At 39.1% G+C, this 22,956-nt stretch overlaps 1 protein-coding gene across 1 annotated transcript; it reads left to right on the top strand.

Moving 5' to 3' along the window:
• On the top strand, positions 1-17,295 carry LOC118790483 (brorin-like). Its single transcript, XM_036547418.1, has 3 exons — positions 1-363; positions 15,878-16,007; positions 16,717-17,295. Exons 1-3 carry the CDS (start codon positions 10-12, stop codon positions 16,926-16,928), a joined length of 696 nt encoding a protein of 231 aa, XP_036403311.1. The 5' UTR covers positions 1-9; the 3' UTR covers positions 16,929-17,295.
• Positions 17,296-22,956: the final 5,661 nt, after the last annotated feature.

Raw genomic sequence — 22,956 nt, 5'->3', positions numbered from 1 at the left:
TCAGTTGCGATGGGCGCTCACGCTCTGCACCTCTTTCTCGCGTTTGCTACTTTGACTCCTCGTGTGGCATCGGATTATTCTTCTGAGCACGAGACAGATTACGAATTCGGTGACTACCGGGGCAAGTGGTGCTTAAATGAGCATGGTTTTGTCTATAACATTGGGGAAGTCTATTACCCTAGCCCCACGGCTTGCCCCTGCACTTGTACAGAGGACGGTCCCCTCTGCATAAAACCGAAATGCCCGAGGATACACCCTAAGTGCACACGAATTAGTTACAAGTCATGCTGTCCGGTCTGTGAAGCTATTGCCAGAACCTGCATCTACAGAGGGAAAACCTACAAAGTACTGGAGGAATTTGTGGTAAGAGGTTGATTTTAATAAACTTTAAAAACATCTGTAATGCATTAATATATACTTGAAAGAATTCGCATACATTTCAGTTGGTATTCGTTTTTTTTTTCCATAAACGAATAGTTTTACTCAGGGTTATGCGTTTGAAATGTATAGCTTTGCGTGTCTGTGGCATAATATTCCCTGCTGGCTATTATCCATTGCATGTATATTATGAAATATGAGTGTTATGGCTTGAAATTGTTGTAAGCAACTGCAGCTATTAAGTTCTTAAGCGGTTGTTAAATTATATAAATGAGTTAATCAACCATTTCTTATTTATTTTCATTCAGTGACTTGAAATGCAGAGCTCATCTTAAACTATTTCATATTATAAAAACTTGCTTGGTCAAATGGTTATGTCTTTCACTTTCCTCATAAACGTTTGCATAGCTATAGAGCTGTCCCCTGGATTACTGAGGGGAAAACTGCTAGCACAGGATCTGTGGTAATTTGGTCTGTCTGCTGTCCATACATAATACAAGATCAGTCAGGCAGTAGGTATTCTGGTCTGTATGATCATTTCTAACTCTGCCCTTAACAAAAAGAACTGGTGGACTACTTTATGTAATCCACAGGTCAGGTAATGTAATAAGGGTTTTTCATTTTTTGAGGCTTTCAGTGTTGAGTTTCAATGTGCTTCAATATAAGAAAGCCTTATGATTCTGGCTATTTTAGCCAAGCTGGCTGAATTGTCAATGGTTTGCACAATCTTTCAAAAGAGAGCAGGCTTTATGGCTTTCCCTATTTTTTCCCTGAAATTATGTGAATTTATCAAAAGCATGCATTCTGAATCAACAATAGCAAGATAGACTTGTTTTTAGCAGACATATTGATAATTGTGTTTTCTTTGGCTCCTACCTTCTAAAACACTAGATGGAAGTTTCACCTTTTTGCTGTATCTAACCTTGTTATTTGCCTTTTGTTTTGATCATGTAACATAAAATAATAAGACATTTAATGATGACACTCAACTAGCTTTGTTGTAATGTTGTAGCCTATAGCAGGGGTTCTTAACCTGTGGTCCATGGACCCCTAAGGGGTCCCTGGATTGGCTTGAGGGACCATGAACCAGTTTCAATTTCCGTTATGTTACTTTGAAAATATCCTTTTATGTCAAATTATTTATTAAAGCATTGTTTTACTCCAAACAAGTGAAGCGTGACATGGGATGCCACTGTACATGGTGAGGTAATGTGCAATTGTGATTGTAGCCATGTTATTACATCTAGAATAGTTTAATGAATAAAAGAAAATATACCTCTTTATTTAGGTTTGGTCACAGTGAATTTTAAGGTAACAATTGAGCCTTTTCAAGTGTTTTTTTTTTTTTTTTCATTCCAGACTTGTTATTATAATATTGTTTATTACTTGTGGATTCTCAGTGTTAGGCAGGAAGGAGGAAATAGCATGTATTTACAGTGAAATATTAAGAAATGAAAGGTGGTGTGTGTGACCAGTAGAGAATTTGGCATTGACAGATTCAATGAAATCCATGCCTCAGATATCTTTCATATGGACTGCTAGCCTAAGCTTATTAATTACTTTTTTGTGCATTAGGTACTGCTTTCCATACAAATCACATCACAATGTTGGTTTATATGTGTTTATGTGCCTTTTTCAGGGGAGGGGGCCCATAGCTTTCATTAGATTCTCAAAGGGGTCCATTACCCATAAAAGGTTAAGAACTACTGGTCTATAGTGTATCTAGCACTATATCAAGCCTGGTCTTGAACATTCTGAGTTTCTGCTTCCTCTATGAATTCTGATGAGCTGATTCATGCTTATGTTAACTGTGTGAGAATACTTTCCAATGTTACCGTGAAATTTACCTGCAGCTGTTTTCCTACTAAATCCTTTGTTTTTAGACAGAACCTACTGTATCTTGAAATGGCATCTGTAGTTTACTTTACTAGTCCCCTTAAAAAAAAAACTTCAAGACCTTAGTGATACAAATTCACATTTTATTTAGACCAAGGGCAATTGGGTTTTTGGGTCTGTCCTCTTTACTTATATGTTCTTGTGGCACACAGTCTTAATTTAGTACCGATAAAATAATCCTGCCTTACATTGTTAGTGCCCATAATGTAGAACTGTGTAAGGCAATATTACATTCAATACCCCTGGTGTCTGCCTATGTTTGTATTCTCTTTTAGTCTTCCTGAAGGATTTGCCTCGAAGTTTGTCAAATTTAACTATAGTGTACTCTTGCTTATATATAAAATGATTTGATTCTTATCAGCAGTTGATTCTGTGAAGCCGACCTCCAAATGAATAAATAAAACTGATTTATGTTTTAAACGTTTTTTTTTTTGTTTCATAATTTATTGAGAAATATTATTAGCTTAATGTTTCAAATGTGGAAAAAATATATGTAAATGTACAGTTTTATGTAAATTATTAAACATTGTATGCAAATTGATTAAACATTGTATGAAAATATCACAATCAATGTTTTTAATTAAACTCAAAAATAAATAATGCTAAGTACTTAGAAGTACAACATTTTCTCTTAAAATATTTTTACTTTTCTGACACTTCAGAAAATAGTGCAATGATTCTGAACAGCTTTTTTTCATGCATCCTTGAACCTCATTGAGTATCATATTAGGTTACACATCCATAAGCCAAAAATTATTCTTATAAGCAGATTGGTGATTCTTAAAAGAGCATTTAAACAATGCTCATATAGGCATACTCAGAGCCACAAGCTGATTACAAGTGGAACAACTGAGATAACTTGATAGCCGGTCTCTCTATATACATGAACAGATGAGTGAATCGCAGCTAAATTGGTTTGTACATTGTGTTCTCAGCCTAGTTTGCTATCAAGGAAATGTAATGGTAACATTTCAGTTGATCACCATGTGGATAGCTAGTATGAAGTTCCCAAAGTAGCTAGCTAGCCCACTGTTTACAGGAAATACAACTGCTGGAAGCATCATATCAACCAAAATCAGTAGGATTTCTTTTTCCCTCTTAAAATGTTTATTGTTGACAGATATGGTGACAAACACTATCAACAGCTCAGGGGTGAAGGCAGTGAAAAAATCGCGCATTCAGGCAGGTGGGCAGTATTTTATTTTTAATAAATAAATGAGCATTTCCATGCCTTAAACTCATGCATTACTTAAAATACTTTTGAGAATCCAAATATAACATCATATGCCTGATTTCAGTTGACATATTTAGTAGTTTCCTTGATGTCTAGAGGAATTTTGTTAAATTTTACCTCCCCAATATCATGGTCTGAGCATGTTTGGATGATTGACAATATGTGTGTAAGGGTAATGGAAATAATACTGTGAAGTAATACCCCTGCATTAACCTTTAGAAGCTGGCCCATTGAGATTATAGAATTTAAATTCAAATGGTTTAACTCTTAATGTTTTCGCTGACCTATCACCAATTTCATTTCTGAAAACTACCAGTTACAGATGACAAGCTATACCTAAATATAGCTGGTTAAGGGATCAATTGTGGGAACATTTTCAGTATAAAGCAACAAGTTACATTACATTATCTCCATTTGCCTCTGGGGGGACGCAGCTAACTTCACAGCAGAGGACGTCAAGTGACATTGTTTTTCTTCTTCATAGTGGAATCCAGGTGGATCAGTTGGGAAAAAGCAAAATTATTTTTCCAAAAAGCAAAATTTTGCCATGGTGAATTTTTGTAGGTTGCTGCTGCTTGGTCTTTGCCATCTTCACAGAAACAGCAGCTAAATCTCTTTACCTAAATTTCTTTTCCTTGTCAGTCTCAGCTCACCGTCAGGCTACATGGCAAAATATAAGATTGATTGTTTGTATTCTTCCATATTACAATAGCCATACACAGCCAAGTTTGTCACTGATATGGGCGAGTAAATACCCATGAGCGTTATAGCTAGAGGGTGACTAAACTGAAGTTTGTATGTTTCCTACATGTAAATGATGAAATTGTGGGATTTTTTGTGAAAATGGAAAAAGCATTTTATAGCGAGCTATACCACATAGCTAATGTTAAAGATGGGTAATGTAGCTAACTTTAGTAACATGAACAATAGTGGCTTGTGCTCTGACTTTCTACCTATCCTGTTTTCTGGCATTTTTGATCAGTGCTGGTATCAGATATAGCTAGTATTGTATCTACTATTTATGCTACTGCTTTTCTGACTAAGTTTACTAGCTAAATTTCTACCTTACTTGTGATGGCATATTTTGCGATTAGGCCCTTGCCACTATCAATGATGGTTTATGCATCACCCACCTTGGACAGCTTTTTATCTTGTCACAAGGAAAGTCTGAAGTGTTTCCTGTAACAAAATGTCATTCTGGTTTGTATATAGCTCTTAAGGGACTGAAAATGAGTTTTACTATATATGTCATAAATTAATGCGTAAGGAAATTAATTGCAGTATACATTTATGTACTACAGAGATGGATGGTGACAAATATCACCTCATGCAGTCCCTAAAAAGGAGGAGAACACTGAAGAACACTCATAGATGAAGACATTGCAGAAGAAGAGGACCTTGAAGACATGAGCTGTTTTCACATATGAACTCTGGAAAAACTGCGGAGAATCAGGTCCGCAACTTGGCTGGAATTGCCCTTTCACACATGTAGCACGCAACAGGAGATTGTCTGTGACAGACGCGTTCACACCTACAGGAAATACTCCGGTTTGGCTTAGGTGAGGGGCGGCGCCTGGGTAGAGCGTGCAGGAGGCAGGACATGACGCAAAAAGTACGCTGCAGAAATCAGTGTTTTGTTTACAGCACTCTCCTATCTTCAAGATGGCTGAAGAGCAAGATGGTTACTTGTTTCCCTGTGAGGTATGTACCACATGTGTGTGTGTGTGTTTATCCACCAGCACCTCAATATAGTAGGTAACAATCTAACATAGAACAAACCTATCTGTATTATATTGTTCTGCACAGAAATCCATGACTGTGGACGGTGTGGAGGTGCCCATCCATCTCATTGTAGACGCAGCTTACCCTCTGAAGAAGTGGCTAATGAAAGGGTTGAAGGGCAGTTGGAGGTGCCTTGCCAAGCGCAATGATGCGGATATTTCCATAATGCCTGACATTGTTACTGCTTGCTGCATACTGCACAATGTTTGCAAGATAAACAAAGAGAACTTTTTGCCTGAGTGGAACATTGATGCTGCTACTGACCTCCCACAAGAGCCTGACACAGAGGTCTTTCATGCCCCTCAGACAGCTAGCGCACAACAGATACAAGAGGCTATGATGAGCATTCTTTAAAAAAAAAGCTCTGATTTTTAAATAAAGTTCCTTCAACTTGCACTATTTGCTGTTGTTGACCCTTTTCTGTTGAATGGTGTCCTAGCTCAGTGTTTCTCAATCCTTGTTCATTTGAATCAGGTGTGTTGGAGCAGGTAAACATGCAGGGCAGGGTGTCCCCGGGACCAGGATTGAGAAACACTATAGCTTACATGTGTCATTTTGCAATATATGTATGTACACACGACTCATACACACCAACTACTGATTAGTCACAATAACAGTATTGTTTATTTTTGCTCTAAACACAAAAATGAAATATGCTTAGAAAAATATACAATATAAAAATATACCTGGAAACCAATATAGAGTAATATGAATAAGAATAAAATCACACAAACAGTAAAACTGGTGTAACAAAACCTGAATGGAACAGACCATCAAAAGGGAGGCAAACATTGTCTTTCAGAGGTCAGTGAAAGTAGGGCCCTGCCCCTGGTCCTGGGGGTCCTGGGGGTAAGATGGGTCTTGACTCCAGGAAGTGTGTGCTGAGTGAGGGTAATGAGGGTATTGAGGGTAGTGAGGGTGCATGGCAGGCATCCACTCAACCATTTGTCGGAGTAAATTAGTCATATCCTGAAGAATGGCCGTCTCCACTCGCGCCTCTCTCCGTAACCGCTCCACGTGCTTGCGCTGCTCCAACAACCGAAGTCGTTCTTGCTCGCTGAAGTCCTTGTCCATCTCACTGAACATGTCCCTCATCTCTGCAAAAAGCCTCTCCGAACGTGTCTGGTTCCTCCTCTTTTTAGGTGAATGACATAACGACTCTAACAATAGAAACAAGAACGACATTAGTTTAACAGTAGTTACAAAGCCAGCTAGCATTGTTAGCCATTACTTCTGCTGTGCTCTGTATCATGCAAGTAGGTAGGGTACACAAATAAATATGAGCAATAAAGGGCAAATATAATCTTACCTGTACTTAAAACCGAATTGTTCATTGACACATCAGTAGTTTCCTCTGCAGTCTGCTCTTCTGTGTTGCTGTTTGGCGTCTCGGGGAAACCCGGGGTAGATGGCATCTCGGGGCAACTTGAGGTAGACGGCATCTCCAAGCTTGTTGAGGTGGAAGCCGGCTCCATGCTCCCGGCCAAAGCCACAGTGTTTGTCAAGTGACTCGAACCCCATATAGCTTCACACAAACTAAAGCAGCACCATGTTTTGCGGTTGTTTCCACTACGGCCATTGTGGTCAACGACCTGATGGTACTGATTTTTCAGTGCCTTTAGTTTGCTGATCACCTGCGCCTTGGCTCGGGTTACACCGCGGTCACGTAACTGGTTTGTAATTTGGTCGTACACAACCGAGTCTCTTGCCATTCCTTGCATTTATTTGACGACTTCGGCGTCAGCCCTTACTGACAGAAGTTCCCGAATCTCGTCATCTCTCCAGTTAGACATCTTTGTTGGCGTCTTCGTGAAAAATGCTTCATGTAAATGACCCTTCTTCATCACCGCCAGAGGTTTTGTATTCTTCCGGTTACACGCCAGTCACATGACAGAAAAGTCATCAACACGCCCACTCGCTTGCGGTTGATTCTCCGGAACGTTGCCTGCTCTGTTCACACATGGGGTCACTCCGACATAAGGCGGACTTTGTACTAGGGAGCTGGCAGATAGAAGTCCGTCACATGTCCGGTCTGACTGCGTTCTCAAATGTGTCTCCTCTGGCTAAGGGCCGGATATGTTCCGGCTTTCAGTGCATGTGTGAAAGGGGCTATGGAGACTAAGAAGGAGGACTGCCTCGCTGAAGAGCTGTTGTGGGGTGAGTAGGAGCAGCCAGAGGAGGATGGACCTTCATTCTCAGCCACCATGACTGGTCTTAAGTAGTAGACTGTGTGTATTTGATTTTGTGTTGGTATTTGTTTTGCTGTTTATATGGCTAATATTGACATTAAAACTCATAGTTTCTCTTATGATTATTATGGGTCTGGTTAGCCATTCTCACACAGGTCCCAAGTCAACAAAAAGGTGTAGATGGTTCTCTGACTCTGTCTCCTACCCTTCCTATGCTGACATGAATGCAAATGCACCAAAACGTCTCCCATTCAGCACTCAGTATTGAATTAAGATAGCATGCACAGGGCCGTGCAGTCAGTTACCAATGTGATGTTGTGTGACTTTGTCATGCTCTTCTTTACTTGGGTTGAGGTTGAGGAGATTTGCGGCTTTATGAGGTATGAGTAGTGGGAGCTGGTGGGAGAGATTTTGCAGTTTTCTGGGATTACTGATATACATAAGAGTTCAATTGTTTTCCTGATAGCCACTGCTACAGGGGAACCAAGTCCGTCCAGGGTTCGTGGGCTATGTCATTCATATCTTACCATTTTCAGGCTCTGTTGGCAGCTCTGCATGTTGTAGATCCTGCCACAGAAGGTAACCAGGTTTGCCTTAGAAAGCTGTGTTATCTAATCATATCAAACTAGTGTCAACAGCTGTTTCAGCCAAAATCTCTCTATCGATGAGCACATGGTTAGTTCAGGGTTTAAAGAGTGCATTAGAGGTAAGCCAACTCAGGGTTTCAAATTGTGGGAGATAGCCACAACAGATTCTAGGTATACCTTAGACTTAAATGTTTACACAGGTAGCCATGACAATCATGTCACAGTTTTAGCCACAAATTTTGTGGAGGCCATTTAAAGATCAGGGGCACAGTCTTACACCACACTGCTGTTAGTGAAAGACAACGTAGTGGAGGAAAGAAATGGTCTGCCAACCCACTGTAATCAGTGATTTTAATAAACACATGAGAGGTGTTGATAGGTCAGACCAAATGATTACTTTATATGTCATCCTACGGAAAACTTAGAAATGGTGGAAGATGCTTTTTTTCCACTTCATTGATGTTGACATCGTTAATAGTTTCTTGTTGTGTCAGGAGTGGGAACACCATCATGCAGCACCAGGGGATAAGTGTAGGTGAGTGAACAGCCAGATAGCTTTCAGAGAGAACTTGGACCGTCAGCCATGTGGCATTGATATCCACCTGAGTTTCTTACACACTCAAGCCTCTGGCCCCTCCGTCCTCTGCATTTGACACAACCCATACCTATGAATTACAGGAATCCTCTGTTGTTTATGTAAAAGAGACAGTCGAGTGGACAGTATCTTGCACTGTTCCTAAATATTATGGTTAAAGGATTTGCTTCATCTGTGATCAGAATTTTTTTCAGTCCTGGCGCTCAGCTGATTGTGACCAGTTTCGTACAGAGGCAAATGCCCTGAATTGAATTGAGAGACGGTGTATTCCATTGTTGGCCAACCCACCCTACCCCTACTGCTGTCTACCCCAAATCCTTCTTTCCATGTCTCTCTTTCACTTTTCTTTTCTCTCTTTCTCTCTAAAGGTATTGGAATTACTAGCTGTTGTATGACAATATTGTGTTGATAATATTGGCTGTTTATTTATTTATTTGTTTATTTATTTATCATTAATTTATCTGCTGTATCTGTAACATACCTGCAATGCATTCTTAATTCTACTGTAAATAATTTCAGTACATTTGTTTTAAGTATACCTCAATATAAACTGATATTTGGCATGGGTTGTAATCATTTTTAATCAAAGTTTTGCATTCAAGTCTTCCTCACTCTGTTACATTTTTCAAAATAAAGTGTGTGCTGAACACGTAAAATGCATATTTCGGTGTCTGTGTGTCTTTTCATTTTGATTCTTAATAGTTGCTAGTAGTTAACATGCTAAAGCCTTTTTTCCTGCCATCACTACAGTAGTTACAACTTTTGAACAGTAGTTGATGCATTTGCTCTGATTTCTCTTCTCTATTGCTCACAAAATGGTGACAATTTCATACACGCACGTACACTTTCTCTAGATCTTGAACTTAAAATTGTCAAAAATGCCTTTATTTGCATTGCACATTGTTGTACAACGAAATTTGCTGTGCAGCCCCTGAGATGGTACGTTAACATTTCACACATGTACACACACAAACACACAAGATAATAAATATAATATAATAAATATAACAAAAAAAGAATACAAAAAAAAAGAAGCTACTGTTGTATATTGTACCTATGCTATTGCACCATGTAAAAATACTGGACTATTGCACTGTGCCAAAATGTACCCCTGTACCAATATTATTACACCTTATAAAATATTATTGCACGTTATATACAGATGATTTACAGATGTTATCGCACATACTGTCATTGTATGGAGAACAATTCCAGTTGTTGCACCTTATAAACATTATTTCACGTTATGTACAGATAATGTACAGATGTTGTTGCACATTGTCATTGTATAGGAATACTATTCCAGTTATTAGTCCTGTGGTGTGTAGTGTTACTATGATGTTGGGGGGGGGGGGGGGCTGGTGGTGGGGGGTCAGTGTTTTGTGGAGTTCAGTTCAGTAATGGCTCTGGGGTAAAAGCTGTTTTTGAGCCTGGAAGTGTGGGTCTTTAAGGCCCTGTAGCGCCTTCCAGATGGCAGCAGAAAGAAGAGGTGATGGCAGAGGTGAGTTGCATCCCTCAGAATGCTGCTGGCTCTGCGGAGGCAGCGTGATCTGAAGGTGTCTTCCAGTGAGGGCAGGGGAGTCCAATTATTTTCTGGGCTGTGTTTATGACTCTCTGGAGAGCTCTCCTGTCTGCTGCTGTGCAGTTGGCATACCATGCTGTAATACAGTATGTCAATACACTCTCAATAGAGCAGTGGTAGAAGGACACGAGCAGCTCTGCAGACGTCTTCCTAAGTGTCTTTAAAAAGTAGAGCCGCTATTGACCCTTCCTGACCAGAGCAGTGGAGTTGATTGTCCATGTGAAGTCCTCTGTGATGTAGGTTCCTAGAAACTTGAAGCTGGAAACCATCTCCACTTCTCCTTTGATGTTTAGAGGAGAGAGGTCCTCGTGGTGTCTCCTGAAGTCTATGATGAGTTCTTTAGTTTTTTGATGTTCAGTGATAGGTTATTCTCTGTGCACTATTCTGCCAGTTTGCAGACTTCATCTCTGTAGGCTGTCTCGTCACCGTTTGAGATCAATCCCACCACTGTTGTGTCATCTGCAAATTTAATGATTGTGTCTGAGGGATATGTGGGGACGCAGTTATATGTATAAACATAGGTAATAGGTAAATGAGGGATACAGAGTATATTGAAAACAGGTGCTTCCACACAGATGTTGCTCCTGAGTTAATTATCATGTATGTCATGATATGTATAAATTATGTATAAAAATTCTGGGCAGGGCCAGTTGCCCGTAATTTTGGATGTCATAGCTTTATGAATGACTAGTGATTGTTGAGGCAAATTTTACTGATGTGTCACAAGGAGCAGTGGCTAAGGATTGGCATGGAAGTCTGAGGGAAAGACATCATCAACTGGGGTAACTGTGGTCAAAAGAATGTGCTACTGTAATATCCTTGCATTGATTCAAGATGCAAGACAAAATAAATGCACAACCCTGAATCAGCTGACTGGAAATATCAATGTAGGACATGGGCTGGCAGTTTCATCAAGAACAGTCCGTTGAGAACTTCACAGAGTGGGACACTATGGTCAGGTTGCAGTGCACACCAGAAGAAATTCACAGGGTTTCTGAGACCCCTTGACTGACACTTGAAAAGCCTGAAGGCCTCAACAGCAAAATTTTGGGGGGTCTCTGGAAAAATCTTTTAAAAATTATTTCTCTCTCGCAATTGTCACTAAAAATGTCTTTTAGCCCTTAAAGCCCGACAGACCCAGCCTGCAAATTCACATTCCTTCTTCTCTGTTGAATTGCTGACGAAGTATTGATCACTAACGATGCTAGTTCCTTGTCTATGCGACGAAGTGTTGGCGAGAAAAATAATTTTGAATTTACATCAAATTTAATCATAGTTACAATCTGCATACAGCGCTGCGTCCATCTCCACACTCATTACTCTTGTTTGAATAACTCATGAACTCGTCATTGCATAGATATGGAACACATGTCACAAGAAAGAGCAGAACCGGAGCTTTGTAATGATGCTAGTCACATATTTGTACAACTTATGCAAAGTAATATCTTTACTAATGTCTTCACCCATTTTCACACTCCTGCGTCTCGGTTGAATAAGTGATGAAGTTCCTATCGCTTCACAATGTACATAAGAAAATAAACAGCAGAACCTACCTTTTCCGATGATACTACTTGTGCTAGTATCTGTGAGACTAGCGTTGTTGAGTAATCCGGTTTTGAAATCACAGCACCAGGGGCAATTCTAGCTATTGAAAAGATCAGGGGCTAAGTCAAGTTTGCCTGGGTCTTTTTTTTTTTTTTTGAAGGGAGATCGGCATCAGTAGGTTGGGGAGGCTATATCTACCTGTATAATAAATAAATATCATCACACCTTCGGACGCTGCAAGTCAAGTTCCACTCTGTTACACAGTTTGTCTGTTGTTTTGCTAAAAAAACTCCTTTTTCAGGGCGACAATATTCGGGGCTAGGCTTAAAATATGAATGATCGGACCTAACGACACCACTACACAGCAATCTCCCCCCACCCCCTGTATTTTGAAACCTAATTGTTGGCAGGTATGGGAAGGGGGGGCGACTGCCACCGGGTTTTTCGCACACTGGGTATAATCCATAATATATCACAGTTCTGTAGCCTCATTTCCAATGTGTTAACTTCAATTCGCATGATGTCCAACGAGCTAAAATGACTTTTATGTGTGATGTCAATGTCACACCCCTCCTGATAGGTTTGTTTGAGAAAGTAAACACTTTCTAGGTTAATGACAGCACAGACAGGTTTTGTCAGGCTTGATTGACATTGCAGATGCTCAGAATTTCTCAAATATTCCAGAATCTCTACCATCACCAGTGGTGAGGAGGAATTATGTAACAGATAAGAGCTAACCAACTGTGTTGTGAAGTCAGACACCAAAAATCCTAGCAAACTACAAAAAAGCAATTGTTAATTAACTGTTAGCTGGTTAGCAATGGGCAGAGGCCAGTATAAGCTGAGAGATATCTTGGTAGAATACTCAATGTAATACACAGTAATTGCACAATTTGTGCTTGATCCATGATGTTTCATGATTAGGCATGACACAAAATATAGTTATTTGAAATGTTGTGTATTTACAAAATGACAAAAAGTGGTCCTGAAACAATATCATGAAATCAAAATGTCACTTAATTGACTTAATTTAAAAGTCTGGAAAAATGTAATGTACTTTTTTCCCAAAATGTCAGTGCAGTTTTTACATTCTCTCCATTAGCACTCAGCAGTGCTGTTGAAAACGGTAAATGATTTCTTATCCATTGTTCCTTTTGATAGGGTGCTGTGATAATATTCATTTTTCAAGCAATTACTATTATTGCATATTGATAAATATAAATATTACAACTGATCCATTCCACTGTAACGAAGATGGAAACATCTCTTTTGAGAAGTAGTTCTTGTAGTAAGCCATCAACTTACCTCTATTGTGTAATGTTAATATAAAATGTAGCTGCCAGCAGCAATGAATGGTTTGCAACAATATGGTGCCACCCTGGCTGTTATGTGTCATACTGACACAAATGTTGCTATAGCCCTACTTTACAGTGTTCCTGAGAGCCTTGCATATTTTCATTGAATTTGAAGAAAGTTTGTTGGATGTTGAGTGTATTAAGTGGACTTGTAATGTGATTGGTTGATGGTAGTATTGTGTAATGTAAAAACTTATGAACAAAGTTCATGAAAAGATTTTTAAATCCCTTGCAAAAAGTGTAAAAATGTGCAAAAATAGGTAATAAAATGGTGAAATTCAATTGTATTGTATTGAAATTCAGTTGTGTTTTTCAATGAATTACGTAAAACTGCTCATTTGCATTTTGATCATATTATTTGGATCATAAAAATGGATTAGCTGGTAACAGTCACACTGTTCAACAAAGCTACTTGTTTTGAGCAAAATCCTATGGAACAGTTAGACACCAATTTTGTGAAATTCTGTCCAGTAATTCATGAGAAGAAGATTTTTGAATGTGTTGACTGGAGTGAAAAAATCAATGGAAAAGGGTGACTTTTGATTGGCTGTCACAGACACAAATTTTAATGACTCACTTTGAAATTTAGGGGAGTGGTATAGCATGCTCTTATGTGTCCACTTGACAAATTTTACATCAATTAATTAATTGGGTCCTCATTTGGATTCAGCATATATCATGATTTGGAGTTGTAAAAATTGATTTAGTGATGGTAGCCATGTTTTCTGACCAAAAAACCTGAATTGAACAAATCTGAAATTGGGGGGGGGGGGGGGGACCAAAGATGATGTTTATCGAATTTGGTGGAAATCAGCCCAGTGGTTTTTGAGAAGATGAAATTTTCACTAACATGCTAATGGCCTGCATGTGATGACATTTGCACGTAATGTAATACGGCAGACTGTGAGGAAGTTTTGAACACCTCTCAAAAAACAACAGAACAGAAAGAACAAACTTACAAAAAAATCAAATAATTTATTTTAAAATGCAAAGAAAAGAAACTCAACCTTGGTCACAAGCACCACAAGCTGCTCACAAGAGTGTGCATCCAGCAACAGCCACACACCTTATTTAATGCACCTTTAATTAAGCAGCTGTGGCCCATTATCTAATGTCTAGCTTTATATGCACATCGAGACAATTACACTGACAACAGGAAAACAACAGTTAACAGGTTTTGATGCACTTAATGAAATCTTCTATTGGTAGGTTTGAATTGAAGACAAAGGACCCTTGAATATTTAACATTTTAATGATTAAGACAAACTAACAATTAACAAACATTCAGTTTCTAGGGAGAGGTGAAGGCTCTCCTTCACACAGACACAGGCATGGTTATATATCACTGTATTCCTTGTTTATGTTCCTAGTTCATTCTGTTTGTGAGTTATATCCCATAGAATTTTCCATGTTCAAACCAATATTGTGGCCTCACCATGTGACCAAAATGTGTAGTAGGTGGTTAAATTTTAGGCACATTTTATAACAAATCACTTTAAAATTTACCTCCTTATTAGAGCGTGGCTACATGTGTGTAACAGAATTAAGGATGAATGCTGATGTAGTCATTTTCGTAGTCTTATGGCGGCCATGTTTTTTGAGCTAAAAATTTGAAAATGAATAAACTTGTGAGAGGCCGTATATTATGTGTATCAAATTTCATGCAGATCATTCAAATGGTTTATGAGAAATCATATAATGCTAATATGCTAATACCCCTAATTTGCATAAATCTGTTATGACACACTAAGCTAATGTCATATACCAGTAAAATCTGTGAAAGGAGTGGAATCCATCAGAATTGGTTTCATGTCTATACAATATATGACTCATATGTTAGTTCATTCACTATCCAGAGAGCAAATCCAGCAGTACAATTTAGATAATTTTGGGGAAAGTAACTATAATTACTGTAATAAACTAGGTGCTACATTGGTGGTTTTATGGAAGCAATACAGTTTGTTACTTTTGGTCTCTCTTCTTGCTTTGTATAAGTACAGAGTTCAGCCAAACCCATTTTATATTAGAGATATGGCACTCAAACCTATGGTACATTGTGAATGTTGGAATGGCTAGGGGTTGGATATCTGAAGAAAGTAAAGAAAAAGAAAAGAAGACATGTTTAATCAAATTTTATTTTGTTTTCTTAGCAACATTATTTTGTGGGGAATATCATTTTGTGATAATTTTGTATCTTGAACTCCATTTTGCATTCTGAGCGAAATGTATGATCTCACATCTAAGGCCTATGCATCTTCTTTCCTGGCTGATTTGTGAGATGAAATCACTACGTTGGAAAATGTTATCTTTATGATAGTTAATACATAGGCAGACTGACTCCAATAACTGACATTTTAGCCAAGTCTTTTCAGAGTATAGAATTAAACAGAAATATTTGATCTGACTTTTCACTGTACTTTGCTAACTTAGCTACATAGGTATGTACAAACAACAAAAAACAGATATGAAAAAGTCATTACAATATGTACATTTTTCTGTTATAAAATGATTTTGTTACTATTTAAATAGGGTTATGAGTACAGATGGAGGGCAGTGTGTGAAAGTCCCCTTTTAATGTTGCCCAAACCAGATGGTTTAATGTGACAAATGTTTATCAGAAATGGACAAAATTTATTACGCAGCATAGAGCATGCAGAATGGGAGTATAACATTCCATATAGACACTTCACTCCATTCCTCATGTCTCCCTGATGGTGTCTCCTGTCCCAAACAGCTGTCCCCATGTGAAAGGTGCCGGTGTGAGGCCAACAGGGAAGTGTACTGTACTGTGGCAGAGTGTCCTGGACTGCATTGTGTCAACCCCACATATGAGCCCCACCGGTGCTGTCCCATCTGCAAAAATGGTGAGACTTACAAAGATGTACCTGTACACATTCACACCACACTCATAAGCATCATAATTTTGTTCACATTTGCTGGAAATGACCATTTTCATTTGGAAGGCTATTTTGTATTTATGTATTTTTTATAACAGAAATGCAGCTTTAAAAAACATTGCCATTTAGCTTGAATTATCAAATGAAAAATTGGTGATGGATTTCGTGTTTGAATATTTACTCTTGCAAGTTGTACTTTCTTGACTCTTGACTTCTGCATGTCAGGGGATTTTGTTGAGCATTTAGATTGTGGCATGGCGAAAACTGTACATGGTATGCAGGTTTCAGGAATAACTCAGATATCTTGATAAGAAATGGATTAAAAACATTTATAACTGCCAGCTGAATGAGGTAATTGTCCAATCCAAGAATAGAAATGTGTGCCTGCTGGTGTAGCTGTGGGAGTGTGGTGACATTAGTGGGTGTGATCAAGAGGAAAATGGGCAGTGTGAGTTTGTGTGTGCTTGTTTGATTGTGCATTTTTATATGTGTGAGAGAGTGTGTCCTACTGTGTGTATGAAAACAGACTTTCTTTCAACTGTAAATTCTTAATTACATATGATTGCATGCACACACACACACACACACACAGACACACACACTCAAATCCCTCTAGAACAGGCCAAAAATTACACATCTATACTCAGTCTATTTCTGCCCCTCCCCTAATGCACAGGGCCAAACTGCTTCATTGGAAACACGGTCATCCCAGCTGGAGTGCAGGTGGAAGTGGATGAGAGGACTGTGTGCTTCTGCTCTTACAAGGAAGGCATGTGGGAGATACACCATCAGGCCACCTGTGAGACACGGGAGACCAGGACAGACAGTGGTGGGACGTCTGAGCAGGTGGAGCAGCAGTTCTTGCCTGAGCTGGACACTATCCCATAAAGGGGTATGTGATAGAGAAAGGGGCTGCTTTTTGGCACATTGCTGAATCACTCCTGTGCTGACCTGTGCGGGATAACATAAGCTGTTTTTATCTGGTCAGCCCCTCCTCCCAGAGAAAACCAATCCTTCATCCTGCCTGAAAACACATTTCACAGTAGCCCCACCCCCACCCTGCCAACCCGATGCACAGGCTTTCCTGTAATAACGCACTCCACCCCATCCTCCTCTGCTACATTTAGGAGTAGAACAGACAGGAACACAGCAGGGTCTGGCCTAGTTACTGTGCACCCTGCTACTCTGTGCAAGGGCTCTGTGAAAAGAACATTTTTGTAGCATGAGCATCACTTTTCTACATGTGGAATGCCCCCCCCCCCCCCCCCCCCCCCCTTATGCCCACAGGGGGGAGTTGACATAGAGTAACAGCTTTTTAGATAGCAGTGGCCCAATGTAAATGATGAAACTGGATGCTTAGTATATAATGCAAAAGAGCAGATTTAATCATCCCCTGTGTAGTGTACAGTTTACAAACAGCAGCATAATTTACATGATTAGCATTAGCAAGATCACACTATTGATTTTTGATTACACTATTGATGCATCACTTTCACTGCAACATTGAACCAAATGCAACAATAGAATTTTTGTGACAGTTCCTAACCAGTCTCATGAAGAAATGAAAATATTATAATAGAGAATGTATTCTTTGTATATGTCTTTGTATCCATGTACAATACTGCTTTGGGATGATACTAAGTGTACAAACTGTCAGTATCCTTTTTACCCAGCTAGCTGTCTTCATTCTTCAGTCAATCACTATTTAAGTAGTGAATGCATGACTTAAAACTTTATTATGGAATAAAACAGCTAAAAAGCTATATTGTTGGTCACAATCAGGGTAATGACATGCTACTCATTGGATTGTAATAGGATAATTTTGCAGAGTGTATGTCTGTGCTTTGTAGTCTAAAATTCCTTGCATAAAGTATAACAAAAACTCTGAGGACAAATTTTAAGTTGTTTTAAAAAGCTTAGCATGGTAGTAGCTAGTTAGTTACATGATTTGATTTGTTCTCTATTTGTGGCGGGTTTTACACCCATTGTCAGCTGCACGTGTTAAGATTGCTAAGAGTCTGAATATTCTATCCATGCTAGTCAATGAGATTTTTTTCTGTAAAATCATAAATATCTCAAAAAGTATTTTAGGTATTGTCACAAAAAGCACAAGCAACTCAATCCCATATTAACTGAAGGTATTGGCCCGAGTTTTGTAAGTGTACCTGAAAAGCTACAGGACAAGTTATGAACAGGAAATTGAATGCAAGAAGAACAAGAAGAAATAAAGGTAACAAACAGAGGTAAGTTTGAGGACAAGTTGGCCTGAAAAAACATGCATGGTAGTAGCTGGTAGTTACAAGCTTTGCTCAAGAGTTGACTGTATCTGTGGTTGCTATAGCAGGCCCATTGTTATAACACAGCACAGAATGTTCAGATTCTGAATGTTCTAAATTCTATCCATGTTAGTCAATGGGAAACTTTTCAATGTAAAAATGTAAATATCTCAAACAATACTTCAGGTACTGACAAAGCATAAATAATGTAATCTGATATTATTTGAAGATATTGTATTTGCCAAGTTTTTGGTAAGAAGTAAAGTACAGAAAATTTGATAGAATAAGAAGAATCGTAAACAAGAGGAACATTAACATTTTAGCAGACACCCTTACTAAGAGTGATGTGTAAGATCAGTACACATAACATTACATTTACATTGTTGATATCCACTAGATACCCTTATCCAGAGCAGCTCTAGAAGTCAAGCACAAACCATCATCCACACACTAAGAAAGTGCTCTGCCGCATCAGTCTTGAAAAACCTTGGTTAAGCAGGTAAGAGAGGACATCCTACTGGACTACAGCCACATAGACTGGTATCTCTTACCTCCATGCTACTCTTAGTTGGGGGAAGCCACTGGGATCATTAGGCTTCTTGTCTACTAAATCCTGATTTTTTAGCAATAGACTGTAATCATTTGCACAATGTTTACAGTTTGAACAACTTATTAAACAGAGATTTAAAAATAGTTAATAGCTGTAATTCGAAGTTATTATGACAAAAGCATGCCATCAAATCCTACCCCAGCACCTATTTGACATTGAAACTAATTGGTATGCTTTATTGTTTGCTGGTGTCCCAGGCAAAACATAACTTTTATTATTGTGTACTTAAAATGCACTTATATAGCACTATTGCATTGTATAGTTTTTTTTTCTAAAACCAATAAATACATAAAGTATGGTTAAATACTATATGTCCATTTTCTCTTATTTTGAGTTTGACTTAACTGTGACATGAGCCGGTATACTATTAGGATAATCTGGGGATACTGAGCATGCTTTAAGAATTTGTAATTAAAGTATGAAGTGGTAACTTTCACTGTAAAATTAAGTAATTCTATAATTTTCAGTTTCTCATATGATATTGATATATACCACAACCAACTGTGTATAGCATAGCTGGGTTGTTTGTGTGCATTTTGTCCACTGTACTGCCCAAAGAGGGCCCTTCACATGATAGAAATCCAGAAATCACAGGCTCCCAAAGGCACCAATCACAATTCTTCCATTGTCTAGCACAGAATGACAGCCGATCAGCTGTATAACACTGCAATGTTGCTGTCAGAAACATGTGATGCCATGATAGAACCATGTTTTCCAAGTGTGTGCCTGTGTGCCATGTCACAAATTCTATAAAGGACTCTGAAAATTAAATTTTTTGCTTTACATACATATTGAATGATATTCTGTATTGGATGAGATTATCCTTAAAATGAATGGCAAAGTGACAACTTCGGTGGTTTCCCAGGTAAGACACTTGCTTTTTTTCTACCTCAATAATATTTTATTACCTTTAAGAATTAGTTTAAATTATATATAGTAAAAGAGAAGATGGCAGCTTCTACCTTACAGTAGCTAGCAGAGTGCAGTCTTCTGGGGCATTGTCCTGCCTGACATTTTCACTTTGTGTCACAAATGGGTGACAGATCAGCAGCAGTACTCCTCTCTCAGATTCTCTTTCCCAGTAGCTAGTTGGCTTCCTCTGCTGCTTTATAGTATCAGTCTGGTCTAATGGCCACAGACTGCATTCACTGTCTCTGGGCTGTCGTGGAATGACCAAGAGACGATGGGGAAAAAAACTGATGAGGTTTGATGATGAGGTGATGGTGGTTTATTTGTCCCAAGCCTATGACTGGTAACAGTAACAAAAATAATAATCCACTAACAGTGAAGAAAAAAAAGAAAAACTCAAACAAACAAAACGCAAACAATAATTGCCTAAGCAGGCAAAAAGAGAACACATCATTACACTGCGGCTCTCAAACCCACTGCACTCTTAGCCAGCCTGTCCCTTACTGACTGAATGTTATTCCTATAAAAGACAATCAGCCATCTTGGACTAAACTAAAGAGCATAAAATAAATCAATCAACTCAACAAAAGCCATAACCCAATAGATACTGGCAGACTGACATCGCCCTACCACATCTAAAATGTTTCATAGCTATTTTTGCTCTTTACAACACAATACAGCCCAATTATAAATGATTAACAAGCAACCATAGGAAACTTCCCCACCATCACCTCCCATGTTGGTCAGCCCCATTTGCCTGTACTCTCCCAACCAAAGTCCCATCAGCCCCCAGCCCTTGGGTCCTTCAGCTGATGGAGTCCATCCTGCTGGGGCCCTTGAATGAACAGGTAGGCCCTGTTCCCCCAAAACCACAAACATTACTTTTACTTTAGCTGTAAAAAGAGATGTATTTGACAAAAAAATGTCCAAGACTTAGAAATGCTTAATCATCCAGTTGGCCACCCTGCATGTTAATACATTCCACCTGTATCCTTGTTGGTTTGTAGAGTCAGTGGTTTAGGTGTGTTTGGGAGGAGGCAAACAAAGGAGCCAGTGAAAAAAAAAGTCCTCTCCTCCAACCTGGGAGATGGTATGTTTGCCCTGGATATTTCTGTTTTAACTTACCTAGGTTCATGTAACGGACATGCACTAGATTACATGGGCCCAGGGGTTATTTCCCCCTTATGCAACTCTAATTATATATCAAGCTTATCTAACCATGACAACATCTGTGCACACATAGGATCACTGAGACAAGATTAATGCAATCCTCCAATACACTTGCATGCAGCCAACAGTTCAAAACAATTCAAACAGAAGAAATTAGGTGCAGATAACAGGATTGGGTCCTTTAGTTCCCCAACATTTTTTGATTTCCCACACAAGCCTGCTTGGAGTCACACATGGGGAGGTAGAAACCTTTCATTAAATTTATTTATCCTTTAGTTAACCAGGAAGGTCCCATTGAGACACAATATCTCTTCTGCCAGGGAGTCCTGGTCCTTTATTACATACAGGGGGAGTGGCTGATGTTTTGTCCTTTCTTATCTGCCAGCTGCATCCTACAGAGCCTTCTGCTCAGCTGATCACCAGTATAAGATAAAGAAGACAATGTACCTGCAACTCAGCTCCGATAACTGATAACTCTTCTCACCAGTACACACAGTGCAAGCCCTCCAAACCAACATGGCAACAAAATATTTAGGCTAATAAAATATACTGTAGGCTCTCAAGTGGCTCAGTCAGCAAGTTGCTGACTGAGCCCTGTTATTTCAGGTTCAACCCCAGTCATCACTGGCCAACAATGACTTAGCTGTCAGAAGCTAATTTTTTGTTTCAGCAGGGTAGAGGTTAGCATGCTAGCAGGGTTTCCTTGTCTCACAGCTCCCAGGGGTGTGAATAGAGCCTTGTAAGTTATTGGCAATTCAACAATTAGGTTTCCATAAAGGGAAAAAACAATCAGAATTGTTTTAGCTATAGTTTAGTTTTAGTTGTTAATTTAAATTTAATTTAAACATTAAACATCACTTTATGAGTATATTTGGATCGTGAACAAAAAACAAAAAACTGCCAAGATCTTATGTGGACCTCTTAACTGTGTTTTGTATGAGAATTTGTCTCAATTACTGTGAGTTTAACAACATGTATTCTAGGCTGTGTATTCTACAGCAAGAAAGACAGACAGAAGTTGGCACAGAGGAGGGTTGTGGAGGAGGAGGCAGAGAAAAAGAGACAAAGTAGTCATCAGATAGATGGAGAGAGGTAACTTTTAGGTCTGAGGTGGAGCAGCCTCTCAGTAAGACAAAGTCCAGCTGTCTTATGTGTCAGATGTAACTGCATTAGGGTGAAGTCAAAGGAGTGGAGCAGAGGGAGGAAACCAGCAGCTTGAGAGGACTTGTGAAAGTGAATTTTGAAGTCCCACAGCAAGATGAGGGGGGTTCCATCCTCTGGGAAGGAGCTGAGGAGAAAATCATCATGAAAGTCTGTCAGGGGTCCAGGTGGTCTGTAAACAACAATGCACATTCTAAAGGGGTTAGTAACTGTAACAGCATGAAATTGAAAAAAGGAGATGGAGAGATGAGAGAGGGAGAACAGAAAATTTGCAATGTGTATTGTCATGAGCTAACCAAACCTGGACCAAAAAGTAAAAGGACAGGAAAGTGGTAAAACAAGCTTTGTTAACAAATTGTTTTTATTTACAGGAACCTTCAACATAGGGAAATAATGCCCCCCCCCCCCCCCCCCACACACACACACACACACACACACACACAAAGGGAAAAAGATGCAGCCCCTAAAGTTAAAAAAATGCACGGGTCCTAAAGCTAAAAAAAAAAACTAATACTGAAGTGTCCCCTGCATGTCTCATTTTCTGAATCTGCACGTTTCTTTCCACCTTCGGGGCTCTCAAGCCAATTGTCTCCCCATCACTAGCAGGCACTCCTCTTCCTGCCAACGGGACAGGGTTTCAGAAACACAGCCATCCTTCCCCACGTTGTTGCCACACCACAGGTTGAGCAGAATGAATACGCACCCTATATTATGGATGTAGGGATGCGCTCCAGCCTCAAGATGCGCTCCAGCCTCACAGCCAGCATGGATCACCTGCCTCTTTTAATTC

This window comes from Megalops cyprinoides, chromosome 1 (assembly GCF_013368585.1).
Source record: "Megalops cyprinoides isolate fMegCyp1 chromosome 1, fMegCyp1.pri, whole genome shotgun sequence".
NCBI classification, from domain to species: domain Eukaryota; kingdom Metazoa; phylum Chordata; class Actinopteri; order Elopiformes; family Megalopidae; genus Megalops; species Megalops cyprinoides.
Note: the sequence above shows the minus strand (reverse complement) of the source record. Positions and strands in the feature narration are given on the sequence as shown.